The sequence below is a fragment of the Chiloscyllium plagiosum genome, unplaced genomic scaffold (genome assembly GCF_037043375.1).
Source record: "Chiloscyllium plagiosum isolate Xiang-an unplaced genomic scaffold, Cpla_swu_hap1 HiC_scaffold_19, whole genome shotgun sequence".
In the NCBI taxonomy this organism is placed as follows: Eukaryota; Metazoa; Chordata; class Chondrichthyes; order Orectolobiformes; family Hemiscylliidae; genus Chiloscyllium; species Chiloscyllium plagiosum.
This window is the reverse complement of record NW_028270157.1, coordinates 42,796,840-42,813,385: the sequence shown is the minus strand read 5'-3', so window position 1 is coordinate 42,813,385 and position 16,546 is coordinate 42,796,840. Positions and strand designations below refer to the sequence as shown.

General features: G+C 39.2%; 1 protein-coding gene across 2 annotated transcripts in view; it reads left to right on the top strand.

Moving 5' to 3' along the window:
• The first annotated feature begins 2,365 nt into the window (after window positions 1-2,365).
• LOC122559629 (sodium- and chloride-dependent GABA transporter 1-like) overlaps window positions 2,366-16,546 on the top strand; it is a 72,892-nt gene continuing 58,711 nt past the window's right edge. Inside the window, exons 1-3 of one of the 2 annotated variants that reach the window (XM_043709425.2) lie at window positions 2,366-2,498; window positions 5,409-5,757; window positions 11,985-12,116. In XM_043709425.2, the coding sequence (XP_043565360.1) occupies window positions 5,526-5,757; window positions 11,985-12,116 (364 nt within the window). In that variant the 5' untranslated portion in view covers window positions 2,366-2,498; window positions 5,409-5,525. The remainder of the gene's footprint in view (window positions 2,499-5,408; window positions 5,758-11,984; window positions 12,117-16,546) is intronic. The other variant, XM_043709427.2, reaches the window with a different exon arrangement.

The following is a 16,546-nucleotide window of genomic DNA, read 5'->3' as shown; positions in this document are numbered from 1 at the left end:
GCCAACTTCGAACTGTTTGAACAGCCTTGACAGTGCAGAGAATGATGGAGGAGACTCGGATTTCCAGTTGTTAAGAATACCTGCAGTATTGTTACACACAACTGTTCAATGAATTTTAATGAAGCCGCTGCAGTGAGTATAGGCAGAAGGACTTGCTTCAGTTTCAAAACACTACCAATATTTTTTGCATTATTTAATTCCACCAAATTCCTCCATCTCACATTTCTATCTACCACTGTCTTGAACGATTTTGCATCAGTCGTCACATTGCTATTTTTGGTGCTGAAAGAGACCAATACTCAAGCATTGGAATTTGTCCTAACATTTTCCTTCTTTCTTACCTTGAGCTGCAAGAACCAGTCTTGGCTCTAGCTGTACCTCATATGTTCAGGGGAAAGAAGATCTTCTGGTCAGAGGTGGTATAATGGTAGCATCCCTACCCCTGGACTGAGAGGCCTGAGTTCAAGTGCCTCTTGCTCCAGAGGGTGTAATCAGATTTTTGAATAGGTTGATTACAAAATAGGTTAAATAAAACAAAAGGGTTTTCTGACTGGATGTCAGCCTGGAAGGGAATTGGGTTGTTGCTAATTAAATCAGGGCTTGCATATGGATTTCAATCCCCATTTCTGAGATCATACATTCTGTTGTTATATTTATATCATACTTTGATTCAGTATCACAATTAAAGAGCAAAACTTCTGGCATTTAATGGTAAATTGAGCAGAGATATTTGGTCCTCGGAACTTTTCTATAATACTAACTGAAGAAATTACAAAACATGTAACTAAGCAGCACCCAATGCAATTGTAGTGTGATAATTTTACTTTAATAAATGTGGGTTTTGGAATTTAGATGAAAAAAGTGTCAGGTCGTGTGTACAGTTTTTAAAAATATATTATCTACTGTATAATAATATATGATATAATATTGTATATTTTGTATGTTACATATATGTTACTACAAATAAATTCATTATTTTAAAGATCACCATGGAGTTTATTTTCTTCCTTAATATTTGCATTGGGCATCACAGTAGAGTGTCTGGGCTAAAGCTCCAGTGATTTTTAATGAAAATTGTCATTCACGTTCTTTGTTTTCTTCATTTTTGGGATGAGGGTGAACTTTGTACTCTTTGAGTTACATTGTGGATATTACATTTTTTTTTAATGCTGAGTGTTTAATCTATGCTTTTGCTGTCGAATTGTCCTTTATACTGTGTGATTTGTGTTTTTCACTCTTTTCACTTTGTTGTTTGCTTTGCATTCTTGCTGTGCTTTATGCTCTCAATTGTGTGTTCTGTGAACCTTCAGCCCATTTCATTGAGCACTTTACTTGATTTTTTTTCCTGTACCCTGTGGCAGTGTTTGACCCATCCAGTTAGACATGTTAGTAGAAGTGACATTGAATTATACAATATCAATAACATGTGGCTGAAGGATAACACAAATGGAAAAATGCTTCAGCAGCATGAGATTGTTAAGTTACAAGCAATTCTATAAAGATAGACATTCTTTGAGTTATGTATGAGGATGTATTTATGTTATGTTAAAGAACTCAACCTTACATTTATTTGCACCATTCATGTCCTGAGGATATCTCAAAATAATTTATAACCAATGAATTATTTTAGGCGTGAAGTCACCATTATTGTGCAGGCAGGTGGTGCACAATAGTGTCCCTTAAATGTGAAAAATGACTAGTTAATCAGTCTTATTTGTTTCAGATCTCCAGTACCCACAGTTTTTTCTTTTATTATAACTACCCTTGTGGGTGTTGATTGATGGGAGTAGTCTAATAGGTCCATTGAATTTGTTTTCCTATTAGATCATTGGTGATTGGTCTCTTAACTCCATCTATCTGCCTTGGTTGTATAATCATTAATATTACTGTCTAAGAAAAATCTATTAAGTTCTCATTTGAAACTGTTCCATTCAATCTTTTACCTCCAGCTTATGCCAGAAATTTTAACATGAAAAATTGTGCTTTTAATAATGTTGGCCTGCCTGAGGACTGAGATAAAGTATGAACCTGGAATGTATGCTCAAGTCCTAGAGCAAAACCTGAACCATGACCTTCCTAAATTGTGCAGTTGCTTGTATATTCTAATCATGTCTTCAGTCACTACGTCACTATATATCCCTACTTCCACTTGGATCAAATGCCCACCAACCTTACAATGAAAGCTATACTGATTATAGTTGAGACACCATTATCATAACATCATGAAGAAAAAAATGGTATTGATTCTCTAATCATGCAGAATCCCAGAACGGATTAATCACTAATCTGATCAGACAAACAAATCAAAACTCATGAAATGCAGCTCAAAATAGAATGATCTGGGTCAGGAGGAAGGATTGAAGAGTACAAACCATCCAATTAAAGGATGAAATTTCTTCCTTACTTTCATTCACCCAGTGGTCAACTTCCTAATATGCCCATCTATTATAAGATTACTACAGCATCTTGCTTGTAAAAGGTATTATTAATTGTAAAAGGTAAGATTTTATTATTTCCCATCTACAGTAATAGTTGTAAGAAGTAAAGACATTGGAATATCTATGGAGTATGAAAAATATAGTTTTTCTACCATGTGCATAAAAGCCATATGCTAAGCTTTGTTCTGGAAATTTCTGTGCTTAAAACTAGTATCATATTGATAAATGAAAGATTTTTTACTAGATTCTCCTGAATATTGAGTGTTTTCAATTCAGGTACAGGTATCCCCTGCTATCCGAAAGTAATGCGTTCCTACGAAACCTTTGTAAGCCGAGATGGTAAAACGAAGAAGTATTAATTTATCTGGGAAAAATTTTGCCTTTCTCATAAAAGCGAAAATTCTCTTCGGATTTCATTTGGTTAGCGAAAACAGGTACTAATGTATTCTTTCGTAAAAGGGAAGTGGCATAAAGCGAACTTTCGAAAAGCAAGGATAACTGGATAGGGTGAGCTAGATGTCAAAGAAACTCTTTCTTTTCCATCACAAGATACACTTCTAAATCAGGGATAGCATAGACTAGATCTCAGGAAACGTTCATATGAATATGATTTAAATTCCAGCTACTGAAAAGAATCCATCGTAATCATCCTTATATCCTTCCTAATGAATGTATTAAAAATCTGTAGACTTTTAGCCTCTAGTTCATGATGTTTCTGTGGCACCGAAGGAGACCCTTCACCCTGTCATATCTTTCGAAAGGAGGAATTTACCCAGTATCTGTGTTTGACTTTCTCCTCTAGCTTGGCACTTCATTGATGAACCTGTGTTATTTCATTTGGATTTAATTGTACACTGTAATTTTGAAATGTCAGTAATTTACCAGTTACTGTTTGTGATGTATGTCGCATCTGTAATCTTGGCTTTTCTCAAATATTCGATTCTAAGCTGGGAGATAGATAACAATTTTGTCTGGCAATCTGAGTTACATATGAATAAGGTTATATCTCTATTCATGGTAAGTATGGGTTGCCTTTTCCAGGCTCACAATTAAGGGTTAATCACTATAAGGCAACTTATAAGGTACCTAAAAAAATTCTGGCATCTCTACTGAAGATGAAAATAACATGTTGTCAAGATATAACTATACACCAAAACTAATTACTGAAATTTATTTAAAAGTTGAATAATATATAGAAACCTATAACCACAACAGTTACTAACTTAGCACAATAACTAAAAGACATTAATTTACAAGTTCTGGCTGTGTTTCTTTCTCAGAAAACTTGCAAAAATAATCTGAAGTGATGACTTGGGAACAATTTCTCATGGTGTTCCTATTAGTCCTGTCAGTTGTGAAGTGAGATGAGATCCTGAATCAAAACTAGTCTGATCCTGATAATTCTGTGCAGTAGCTACCCTTAAAGCAAAGTGATCATGGCCATCTCGGAAATAAGATCAGTTCTCACTAGGAGAAGCCAGCAGCTTGATCTACATGTCCACTGTTACCTGGTCAGATGGTATGAACTAGCAGTATCATGATTAAATAAATAAATTCTCAAACCCATGTGAGAATTCCACCGTAAGTTAAAGAACTTTGCCATGATAATGTACTTTAAAATCAGAAACTCCAGTCATTGTTTAGTTCCTATGATTTTAATGACTTTCTGATTTTTTAAATTTTGAATATTGATGATATTGGGAGGCGATAATAGGAAGGAAAGCAAAAGAGGTTTGGGACAGGCAGGAAATTAATAATATAAAGGAGATCTTGGTTGAAAGATTGAACTGGATAGGTTGTAAGGCCATTATTTTTAGGCCACTGCTTTATCTTCTAAATCTATTGGACAGAATTTATTATGTTGAATGAGTGAATGTTAGAACTGTACAAAACATTGATAAGGCCACATTTGGAGTGCTGCGTACAATTTTGATCGCCCTGATACAGGAAGGATGTTATTAAACTGGTAAAGATGCAAAAAAAGATATACAAGGATTTTACCGAGACCGGAAGGTTTGAGATATATGGAGAGGCCGAATAGGCTGGAACCTTTTTATTGCCTGGTGAATAGGAGGCTGAGAGGTGACCTTTTAGAGGTTTACAAAATCATGAAGGACATAGGTAAGGTAAACAGCCAAAGTGTTTTCCCCAGGGTAAGGAGTCCAAAACTAGAGGGCACAGGTTTAAGATGAGAGGGGAAAAATTAAAAGGGACCTGAGGGGCAACATCAAGGATGGTGCATATATAGAACAAGCTGCCAGAGGAAGTGGTAGGGGCAAACATTTATGACATTTAGAAACATTCGAAAAGGCACATGATAGGAACTGTTTCAAGGGATATGGGCCAAATGTAGGCAAATGGGACTAGTTCAGTTTAGGGAACCCTGTCAGCATGGACAAGTTGGACCGTAAGGTCTGTTTCTGTGCTGTATGATTGACTAATAGGATACACTTGGGATGGGATTTTAATTCAAAACCCACAATGTTAACACTGGACCCAAGGCTTATGCTATGTTAATAAAACCCGTAGATTCAGATTCCTGACCAACTCTATGGGTTAATAACTGTATATGTTCCAAATAATACTCTGGTTCCTTTACAATATCAGGACTGTCTCTGTTACTGTCCAAGTTGTCGATTTAGCCTAAAGCCTGCCATGTCTGGCAGAACAGAAGTCCCTGTGCTGTTAAATTGTTTGAAGTTTGCACCAGATTTGAAATATCTTCATGTCAGTTTTCATCCAGCCTGTTAGTTTTTGACATTTTATTTGAAGGAAGGCATTTGATAGCACCTAGCAGGATTAGGTTTCACTCATCTCCTGTGGAACTGAAGTGTTCACAATATATCTGAGTTTTTTTCAGAAAATATCTCTTCCTGCACCCCCTCCTCCACCCCAGCAGCTCTCTCAGAATATAAAGAAAACTGAAATTACATTTGTACTCATGAATTATTTCTTTTTTTCCACTTGCAGTGTGAAGTGAAACATCAAGGGGAAAATATTTGATTCTAACAAAGAGCTGTAATTCATTGTGCTCTGAGTTCGTAACTCTTAAATCCTTCCATATAAAGTGGATGTAAGTGTCCAGTGATGGGGGAGACAGAACAAGCTTCTTTGGAGATCATTTTACCCCCAAGCATGAGACAGACACAGCTGGAGGAAACGGCTGAGCCAACAGGTAGCCAGGCTGCTAAAAGAGAAACTCTACCAAACAGAGGGAACTGGAAGGGAAAATTTGACTTCTTACTTTCCTGTGTTGGATATGCCATTGGACTTGGGAATGTCTGGCGTTTCCCTTACCTCTGTGGCAAAAATGGTGGAGGTAGGACAAGCTACAGGTCATTCTGTTATAACGCGTGTTTTGTCAATGCAAATTTGCTGTAACATGATTGATGAATCGGGGCACTGTTACCACAACACGAAATTTTGAAACATGTGTTGGCTGTAACGTTATAACAGCACCAACACTTTAAGCGCTGTTTCTCAAGCACCAATTTTCTAGAGCATGGGGTTACGCAAGAATGTAACCATCGCATTATAGAAGAACTGACTGTACTAAATATACACTTTCTGAAGCGGCTTCAATGAATTATGAGGTGGAAAAAGAAAATCTATTCTCTGGATATATGAGTTGATCTCTGAGGTTTACAGGCAAAATGTTTGGAACAATCAAGAATAGCCCATACAGACTTATCTAAAATTTGAAAGGGTAAAGCAAATTAATGTGGATCATTGGAATTAACCACTAAAAATAGAAGTCACATATGAGCCATGTAGAGAAGTAATTCTCTTAGTGAAATTTAAAAATTTCCACCCTCCAATAGTAAGCATACACAAAGGATATCAAAAGGTTACAACAGCCAGACAGGAAGCTTAGATGTTTGATGATTATGAGTTAGTTCACAAGTTCAGTTTTTCCGTCGCCATAAGCCTAAAAACAATAGAAGGTAGGAGGGTAAAAGGAAAGCCAATAGCCAAGGAAGTGAAGAGATGGCTAGGAATGCTCACAATCAACTCTTCATTCCAGAAACGAAGCTGCTCTGAGTGCAAGTATTGTCCAGAAGCTGAAGTGTTTCCACTGTTACAACACAGGATACATTCATGCAATAACTGAAAATTGCAGGGCAAACATGTGATTTACTGGAGCACACAACATCATTGCAGAGAAGAGAGCTCTGACAAGAGTATGACAAGCCAAGTTCTACCTCTGACTGCAGTTATAAGGCCAAATACAAACAACGCTCTGACTGTGGGGGAGATGAATAAGATACCTGAGAACTACAGGGAATTCTAGCATGTTTTGAGAAGATTTGTATCTCAGGTTGAGATTCTGGATGTAAGTTTGCTCACTGAACTGGAAGGTTCGTTTTCAGACATTTCGTCACCATACTGGTAACGTCATCAGTGAATCTCTGGTGAAGCACTGATGTTATGTCCAACTTCCTATTAATGTGTTTAGGTTTCCATGGGTTGGGGATATAATTTCCTGTGTTGGTGATGCCATTTTCTGTTCTTTCTCTCAGAGTGTGGTAGGTGGGGTCCAAATCAATGTGTTTGTTGATAGAGTTCAGGTTGGAATGCCATGCTTCTAGGAATTCTCATGTGTGTCTCTGTTTGGCTTCTTCTAGGATGGATGTCTTGTTCCAGAATTCTAATCTAAAGGAAAACAATTCCTTCCCCTCTCAGTGAGATAGGTAGGCTTGTCATTATACTCAGGGATACAGGAGTTACTCAAGCCCTTTTGCTGGGGAAAGAGATATTTTCTCCAACAGAGAACACATTGAATGCAAAGATGTTAGTGAATGGTATTGGTGGGGAATATATACCGTACGTTTCTATTGGGTGCCACTGGAGTGCAATCTAATGTTTGAAAAGGTCAAGGAGCCCAAGCAATTTCAAGAAAAGATTCCTGGATTTTTTCCTTTGTATGTAGTGAGCCAAGCAATGGCTAAACAAGTTCCATTGTCAAAGGTCAAATTTACATCACAGACAGATAACTTTTGAGGGATTTGAATAACCCAAAGGGAATGTTTAATAAGACATTTTAGAGCAAAACTTGGCAAGCTGATCCAGAAATAAGTAAAATAGCATTGTGTCAAATTGAAATTGAAGCAGAGGGAGATTGGAAATGCCACTATATTAAAAGCATAATTCTGATGCGCAAGTGGAGACCTTCTCACAGAACTGCACATGAAGATTGGGTAGTCTTTCAACAGATATTAATACTGCCCAAATATTGTTAAGAGCTATTAAGGATAGCCTGTGAAATTCCTCTGGTGAGACATGCAGGAATCTGGATGACTCTGTACATTTTGATTGACATTTTTACTGGCCAGAACTTCAAAAGGATGCCATATAATCCAGATTATGGAAAAACAACAACCTGCACTCAACATAACACTTCTAATTCCCAAACTGTTTGTGGTGAACCATTTAATAGCTTTTTAGTAATCTGCAGGGCCTTTACCAAAAATAAGAATGGGACACAGTATGTTCTTACTGTTTTGGATATTGTTATTCATTTCCAGAGACCATTACCTTGAGAACAGTTTTTGTCAAGATAATGGATTGAGTACTTATGGCACTTTTTGTAACTCTCTATGAAGTACCATTTGCAATCCAGTCAGATTAGAGCTCCAATGTTATATCTAAGGTTTTTTAGGAAATTATGAGTAGTTGGTTGTAATACAGTCATATTCCTCAACATGGCACCCACAGAAACAAAGGACTTTAGAACTGTACCATTAAACCCTCAAAACTATTATCACGGCAAACCGTCATGAATATCCCCATGATTGGGATAAAGGACAAGAATGTCTTTTGTTTGCCACACTGGATTCACCTAATGAGGCTAATGAGCTTTTCAAAATTAGTATATGGACATACGCCCTCTGAATCTAACTAAATATAAACCTTAATGCAGAGGGATAGAGCTCATCTGGCATTGTGGTAGCGTCTCTGCTTCTGAGCCAGATGGACTGGGTTCAAGTTCCATTTGTTCCAGAGGTATGTCATGTCATATCTGAGCATGCTGAGGACAAAAAAAACCTAAAATGGAGAGATGAATCTAGCATGTTAGATTATCTTACTGTATTCTGGCAGTGGCTCACATGAGCCTGCAAAATGGCTGACAAGCACCTTAGATTTTCACAAACAACCATGAAGAAATGGACCAAAATGCATGCAAAAGCATTGATATTTCAATCAGGGGATGATGTGTTTGTATTACTGGCTTTACAAGGTGAACCACTCAAAGCGTGGTTCGGTGGTTTGTATAATGTAATCAATAGGATAGTGAAAATAAATCATTTGATTGATGCTGCTATGTCAAATCAATATATTGAAGCAAAAGCAAGCACAGGTACGACAGGTAGTAAGGACAGTTGAAGGCCAAGAGATAGTGAGGATGAGGCAGAATTGAACCTTCTGATATCTGTATCTCATACTGATTCTATGAACTACTAGCAAGTTTAGACATTATGCTTTCAAATTTAGAGGCGAACCACGAGGGCACTTGACATGGCTACTCATCGAACTTAAAGGGATCTGTGTGGATAAATCAGAGTACACAATCTTAGCCATATGTGATGTGGATGTATGGCAAACCTCTCCAATAAAACATTGTTATGACATAGGTCCGTAGAAACAGCTTGGGATGAAAGAAATTCAATACATGTTGGAAAGCTATCTATTTGAACCCTGACAAAGCAGCTCAATTTTCCAAATCATGTTAGTGTTTAAGTCTGATAGTTTAAACCAGATTCTGCTTAAAAACAGAAAGGTCAATGAAGTAATAAAAGCAGGCATCTATCCAATTCCTTTTCTGGAGGTCTATTGATCGGGTTGATTTATTATAAGTACATTGACAAGTTCAGCCAGGTGAATCTCATAGGAGTTCCCTGCATGGGGCTGTTAATCTGGGCCAATCAGGGAGCTCTGGCTGATAGATAATATCCTGTTCACTCTGAGAGCTGGCTCTGAGGGAGCTGGATCAATGTCAAAGGATCTTCACATATAAATAAAGGGTGACTGGGTGATGGGATAATGGTCTCTGTGGAGTTATTTCACCTTTACCTCTCTGAACTAAAAAAATAATCTTTTTCACACAGCTGGCCTTTTCCAATGCAGAGTGATGCCATTTGGCTAAAGAAATCCTCCATCAACTTTCCAGCGACTAACGGACTAAGTCATTGCAGGTGTTTCTAATTGTGTGACTTAACTTCATGTGCTGATATCCAATGGCACTTGGAACAACAATAAGCTCTGTTTAGAAAATAATCATAAGCTGATTTGGTCATAAACTGGCCAAAAATGAAGTTGCAAAAGTGTAGCCTGTTTAGGGCATTTAGTAGAGCAAGGACAAAAGCTCCAAGAACAGCAGAAGTACAAATACTAGTGGACTTCCCTGCCTCTAAAATGAAATGAGAAATCAACAAGTTTTTGGAGATGTGTCTTTTTTTAAGTAAGTTTGGACCAAACTTCAGCACTATCATTAATAAATTGAAGCTGGAGGTATGAAATTAAAACAGAACAGGCTGGAGGACCTCAGCAAGTCTCTGTTGAGAGAGAAGCGGAGTTAGTATTTTGAAATGCTGCTACACCTGCTGAGTTTCTCCAGCACTTTCTGTTTTCATTTCAGCAACATAGTCATTCCACTGATGGATTTGTGGAAAAAGAAAAGTAAAAATATAGTCAGGAGAGCTCTAACCATCCTTTGAGAGGCTAAAATCAATTTTGGTCGATAAGCCAATGTTAGCTGCCCTCAATTTCACTGGACGCTTCAAGGTAACAATTAATACTAATAACATGAGGCGGGTACAGTCCTGTTACCAGAGGTTGGGTGGTCCATTGAGAATTCAATGGAATACATTTCTGAAATACTAATTCAATATCATAAACGAGAATTTACTATAGGAAAAGAAACTTTGGGATTGCTATTGGTTCTTAAACATTTTGAAGTATATACCTATAGCAGTGAAGAGAAACACTTGTATATATTAATCGTAATTCTTTAGCCTTTTAGAAAAATTCAAAAACAAGAATGCCAGACTATTTTGAAGGAGTTTACTATTAAAATTGTTCACATTTTGAAAAAAATAATTTAATTGATGATGCCTTGTCTAGAATCCAGAATTCAGTTTTGGTTGCATTCAAAGAGTGAATGTGAGTGACAATTAATGTCTTCATTTTTTAATATCTTGTTTTGTTTACATTTTGCAATGAAGTACATTAAAATATTCATTTCTCCAATGGTAAAAGTATTATGAAGATGTTTCATTATGATAATTTTTAAGAATTTATGTTTGAAAAATTGGGACAGTGGTTTATTTGAAGTGTTGAAGAGATATCAGGACTGTTCATTTTAAATATGGTTATTAAAAGGATACCTTTTTTAAAAAAAAACCTTCTTAAAAGCCACACAAATTAAGCTAATTGCTTGGACTTGTTTACTGAAAATCACATGCCCGGGTTTATAGCTTTGTTTTGTTTTGTTTTTAAGTTGACTTTGGGTATAGCCTGCTGAGAGAGTGGAGCTAATCGGTTGTTCCTCTGTCTTTCTGCAAAATCCCATTCAGATAGTTCAGTGTGATACTGGAAAACCAATGCAGTTGTTCTTCTGAAATAATTCATCCCAAAGTTTCCTGATTCACCTGACTCTCCAGCACCTGTAGTCCTCACTTTCTCCTGCATCTGCAAAGGATCCAGTACATGCCATGTGTCAGAATACCAACTGAAAGACATCTTGAACATTCCGCACCTAATCCTTTTAACATAAAGAACTAATAATTATTGGCCAAGATTGTTTTTCTTTCTCTCAGAATTAATCTCTATCTAGAAAGTTTTTTTCTCTCTTTTAGTTGATCTGGGTGTTGTTGTTATTTAGAAGGGTGAAGATTTGTACTTCCATCTTTCAAAATGTGTAAGCAGCTTTGTATCTTTGCTGAGTAAGTTTCGTTTTATAATAAATCAATAATTTGGTTATTTATTTAATAAATCTATTTGATCATTTATTTTAAGCATTTTTGGTAACATTTTTAATTGGCCATTTTGGTAACTGGGTAAGGGAGTTAAATTTATCTTATGAATAGTGGAATGATGGAAATAGATTGTGACAGTGCACTCTCCAGTCTCAGTTATAACACTGTAGATAGAGTTACATAAAGATAAAATGTTTCATAAAATATTCAAATCATATATTCCTCAGCACCTATTGCCTCTGACTAGATAGTTGCCCATTTTTAACACAGTTAGAGTTTTGGTTGAAACAGGTTTTCAATGTTAGAATGACTTCAATATATTGTGTTTAATTACTTTTCCTTTGATGTGGAAGTGTAATGGCTAACCATCTGTAATTGTTGTATGTGATCTTTGCCTGCAAAACATGACCTACATTACTAATGTAGAAACCTAATGGGGGAATAAAAATGCAATCCAACAATCTTATGTCAAATGTTCATATAGACATGCACTTTTAAGATACAGATAGAAATTGTTTCTGAAATTTGGTGTTCATCTTATTGGAATAACATCCTGCTTATTACATTTTAGGTGCATTTCTGATCCCATACTTTTTGACACTGATATTTGCTGGCATCCCTTTGTTCCTCTTGGAAACAGCTCTTGGTCAGTACACATCCATTGGAGGCCTTGGTGTGTGGAAACTAGCTCCTATGTTTAAGGGTTTGTATATTTGGAATTTGCATGAAAAATACATTAAAATTTTTGCCATGGATTATTTTCTTTTCTAAAATGCTTTGAGTGGTTAGTTCTGTGTTTGATGATCTGGTACAGAATTTGTAATGGAAGTAATATAGTATAATGGGGCTGGAAATAACATTAAAGCTATGTTTATAAAGTTAGGCTGTGGGCTGAGTGAAATGTTTCCTTTTCACTTCATGATCTATAATCAGGTTTATTTGAACTGGTATGAGAAAATTTCTCTCTGCCAGCTACAAATATGTTACAGAATGTTGCCTAAGCCCTCAAACATGGCAAGTCACCCTACCATGCAAATGTATTTCAAAGAATTGCAGGACCATTATATTTTCAATATGCCACGAGGAAGGGCTCACAAAGTTTACCTTATTGTATCAAATGGCTTTGGGATAGGTCCAACCAATAATGTAGTCATTCTGTGTCAGCGTTAGATATTAACCATGAGATAACTTCTCAGACAGCATGGACAACTGATGATGTGATGCAGTAGAGAAAATCTTCTGAAATTGATGTTAATGTAATGTACATAGATGGGCATGACAAAGGACATTTACTATGCATCTACCCAGTGCAGCATATGACTTTTAAAGTACATTTACGGTCTGGATGCTGAATTTAACTCAATCTAAATTCTAATATAATTGAAATTTTGAAAAGTATCTTAAAGCTGGGATTGATTTCTTGCTGACTGCAGAAACACTGAAGCACAGAGCAAGCAAGTGTTCTCAGTAGACAACTTCACACTTACCTACATTATGTTCCATCTGTCAGCCCATTAACTTAACCTATATCTATCCTTTTGCAGATTCTTTACAACTTCATTACAACCTCCCTTCCTACCTATTGTTATCAACTTTGGCTTCAGTGCAATTCATCACATTAATCACATCATTAATATAAATCATAGATAGTTGAGGCTCCACTGATCCTTGTAGCACACCATCAATTGCAATTTGTCAACCTGAAAATGAAGCATTTATCCCATCTGGCTGTTTCCTATTAGTTAGCCAGCCCTCTATCCATGATAATATATAACCCCAACACATATGCTGTTATCTTCTCAGACAGCATCACATCATCAGTTGTCCATGCTGTCTGAGAAGTTATCTCATGGTTAATATCTAATGCTGACACAGAATGACTACATTATTGGCTGGACCTATCCCAAAGCTATTTTATACAATAAGGTAAACTTTGTGAGCCCTTCCTCGTGGCATATTGAAAATATAATGGTCCTGCAATTCTTTGAAATACATTTGCATGGTAGGGTGACTTGCAATGTTTGAGGGCTTAGGCAACATTATGTAACATATTTGTAGCTGGCAGAGAGAAATTTTACATGGCACGTTAACAAATGCCTTTTGAAAATCTAAGCTGAAAATGTGTTGCTGGAAAAGCGCAACAGGTCAGGCAGCATCCAAGGAGCAGGAGAATCGACGTTTCGGGCATGAGCTCTTCTTCAGGAATGAGGAAATTGTGCCAAGCAGGCTAAGATAAAAGGTAGGGAGGAGGGACTTGGAGGAGGGGCATTGGAAATGCGATAGGTGGAAGGAGGTTAAGGTGAGGGTGATAGGCCGGAGTGGGGTAGGGGCGGAGAGGTCAGGAAGAAGATTGCAGGTTAGGAAGGCGGTGCTCAGTTTGAGGGATTTGACTGAGACAAGATGGGGGAGGGGAAATGAGGAAACTGGAGAAATCTGAGTTCATCCCTTGTGGTTGGAGGGTTCCTAGGCGGAAGATGAGGCGCTCTTCCTCCAACCGTCGTGTTGCTATGGTCTGGCGATGGAGGAATCCAAGGACCTGCATGTCCTTGGTGGAGTGGGAGGGGGAGTTGAAATGTTGAGCCACGGGGTGGTTGGGTTGGTTGGTCCGGGTGTCCCAGAGGTGTTCTCTGAGATGTTCCGCAAGTAGGCAGCCTGTCTCCCCAATATAGAGGAGGCCACATCGGGTGCAGCGGATGCAATAAATGATGTGTGTGGAGGTGCAGATGAATTTGTGGCGGATATAGAAGGATCCCTTGGGTCCTTGGAGGGAGGTAAGGGGGGGAGGTGTGGGCGCAAGTTTTGCATTTCTTGTGGTTGCAGGGGAAGGTGCCGGGAGCGGAGGTTGAGTTGGCGGGGGGTTTGGACCTGATGAGGGAGTCAAGCAGTGAGTGGTCTTTTCGGAACGCTGATAGGGGAGGGGAGGGAAATATATCCCTGGTAGTGGGGTCCGTTTGGAGGTGGCGGAAATGACGACGGATGATACGATGTATATGGAGGTTGGTGGGGTGGTAGGTGAAGACCAGTGGGGTTCTGTCCTGGTGGCGATTGGAGGGGTGGGGCTCAAGGGCAGAGGAGCGGGAAATGGAGGAGATGCGGTGGAGGGCATCGTCGATGACGTCTGGGGGGAAATTGCGGTCTTTGAAGAAGGAGGCCATCTGGGTTGTACGGTATTGGAACTGCCTCCTGGGAGCAGATGCGGAGGAGACGAAGGAATTGGGAATATGGGATGGTGTTTTTACAGGGGGCAGGGTGGGAGGAGGTGTAGTCTAGGTAGCTGTGGGACCGACTCCCATAGCTACCTAGACTACACCTCCTCCCACCCTGCCCCCTGTAAAAACGCCATCCCATATTCCCAATTCCTTCGTCTCCGCTGCATCTGCTCCCAGGAGAACCAGTTCCAAATCCGTACAACCCAGATGGCCTCCTTCTTCAAAGACCGCAATTTCCCCCCAGACGTGATCGACGATGCCCTCTACCGCATCTCCTCCACTTCCCGCTCCTCTGCCCTTGAGCCCCGCCCCTCCAATCGCCACCAGGACAGAACCTCACTGGTCCTCACCTACCACCCCACCGGTCCTCACCTACCACCCCACCAACCTCCATATACATTGTATCATTCGTCGTCATTTCTGCCACCTCCAAACAGACCCCACCACCAGCAATATATTTCCCTCACCTCCCCTATCAGCATTCCGAAAACACCACTCCGTCCGTGACTCCCTCATCAGGTCCACACCCCCCACCAACCCAACCTCCACTCCCGGCACCTTCCCCTGCAACCACAAGAAATGCAAAACTTGCGCCCACACCACCCCCTTACTTCCCTCCAAGGCCCCAAGGGATCCTTCCATATCCGCCACAAATTCACCTGCACCTCCATACACATCATTTATTGCACCCGCTGCACCGATGTGGCCTCCTCTATATTGGGGAGACAGGCCGCCTACTTGCAGAACGTTTCAGAGAACACCTCTGGGACACCCGGACCAACCAACCCAACCACCCCGTGGCTCAACACTTCAACTCCCCCTCCCACTCCACCAAGGACATGCAGGTCCTTGGATTCCTCCATCGCAAGACCATAGCAACACGACGGTTGGAGGAAGAGCGCCTCATCTTTCGCCTAGGAACCCTCCAACCATAAGGGATGAACTCAGATTTCTCCAGTTTCCTCATTTCCCCTCCCCCCACCTTGTCTCAGTCAAATCCCTCGAACTCTGCACCACCTTCCTAACCTGCAATCTTCTTCCTGACCTCTCCGCCCCACCCCCACTCCGGCCTATCATCCTCACCTGAACCTCCTTCCACCTATCACATTTCCAATGCCCCTCCCCCAAGTCCCTCCTCCCAACCTTTATCTTAGCCTGCTGGACACACTTTCCTCATTCCTGAAGAAGATCTCATGCCCGATACGTCGATTCTCCTGCTCCTTGGATGCTGCCTGACCTGTTGCGCTTTTCCAGCAACACATTTTCAGCTCTGATCTCCAGCATCTGCAGTCTTCACTTTCTCCTTTTGAAAATCTAAGTACACTACATCTACTGATTTCACTTTACCCACTCTATTTATTGGTGCATTATGAATTTTTCTATACTTAATCAAAATAAGATAAACCACAGAGCGGCAGGTTCTTATTGCGATAGATGTCTTGACTAACTATTTAAGACTAACTATTCGCACAGGTGTGAAGTCTCTGATGTGCGTACATAGTCTGGGTTCTATGCTTACTTTTATACATCACATGTAAATTCATGACCATTTGAAGACATTACATTGACTCCATTACACAGAGAGATTGTAACTGAAGCCAAAGCAGTCCACTTATCATGCAACTGCCTCAAAGATACAAGGCTGTTTATTCTGGAATCTATACTATAATGCAGCATTTTTTTTGCTTCCTCAACTCAAGTAATTCTCCAAACATGGTCCCTTTAAGAAAACCATGTTGACTTTGTCTGATAACATTATGCCTTCTGAAACGTCCAGCCACGATCTTTTATAATTTTTGCAGTATTTTAAAATGTTGGTCATTAGGCTGTCAACCTCTGCCTAGGACGATAGCTTCCTGATTTTTGTCTCACTTCTTTCTTGACTAATGTTGTGACATTGTTAATTTTCCAGTTGACTGGGACC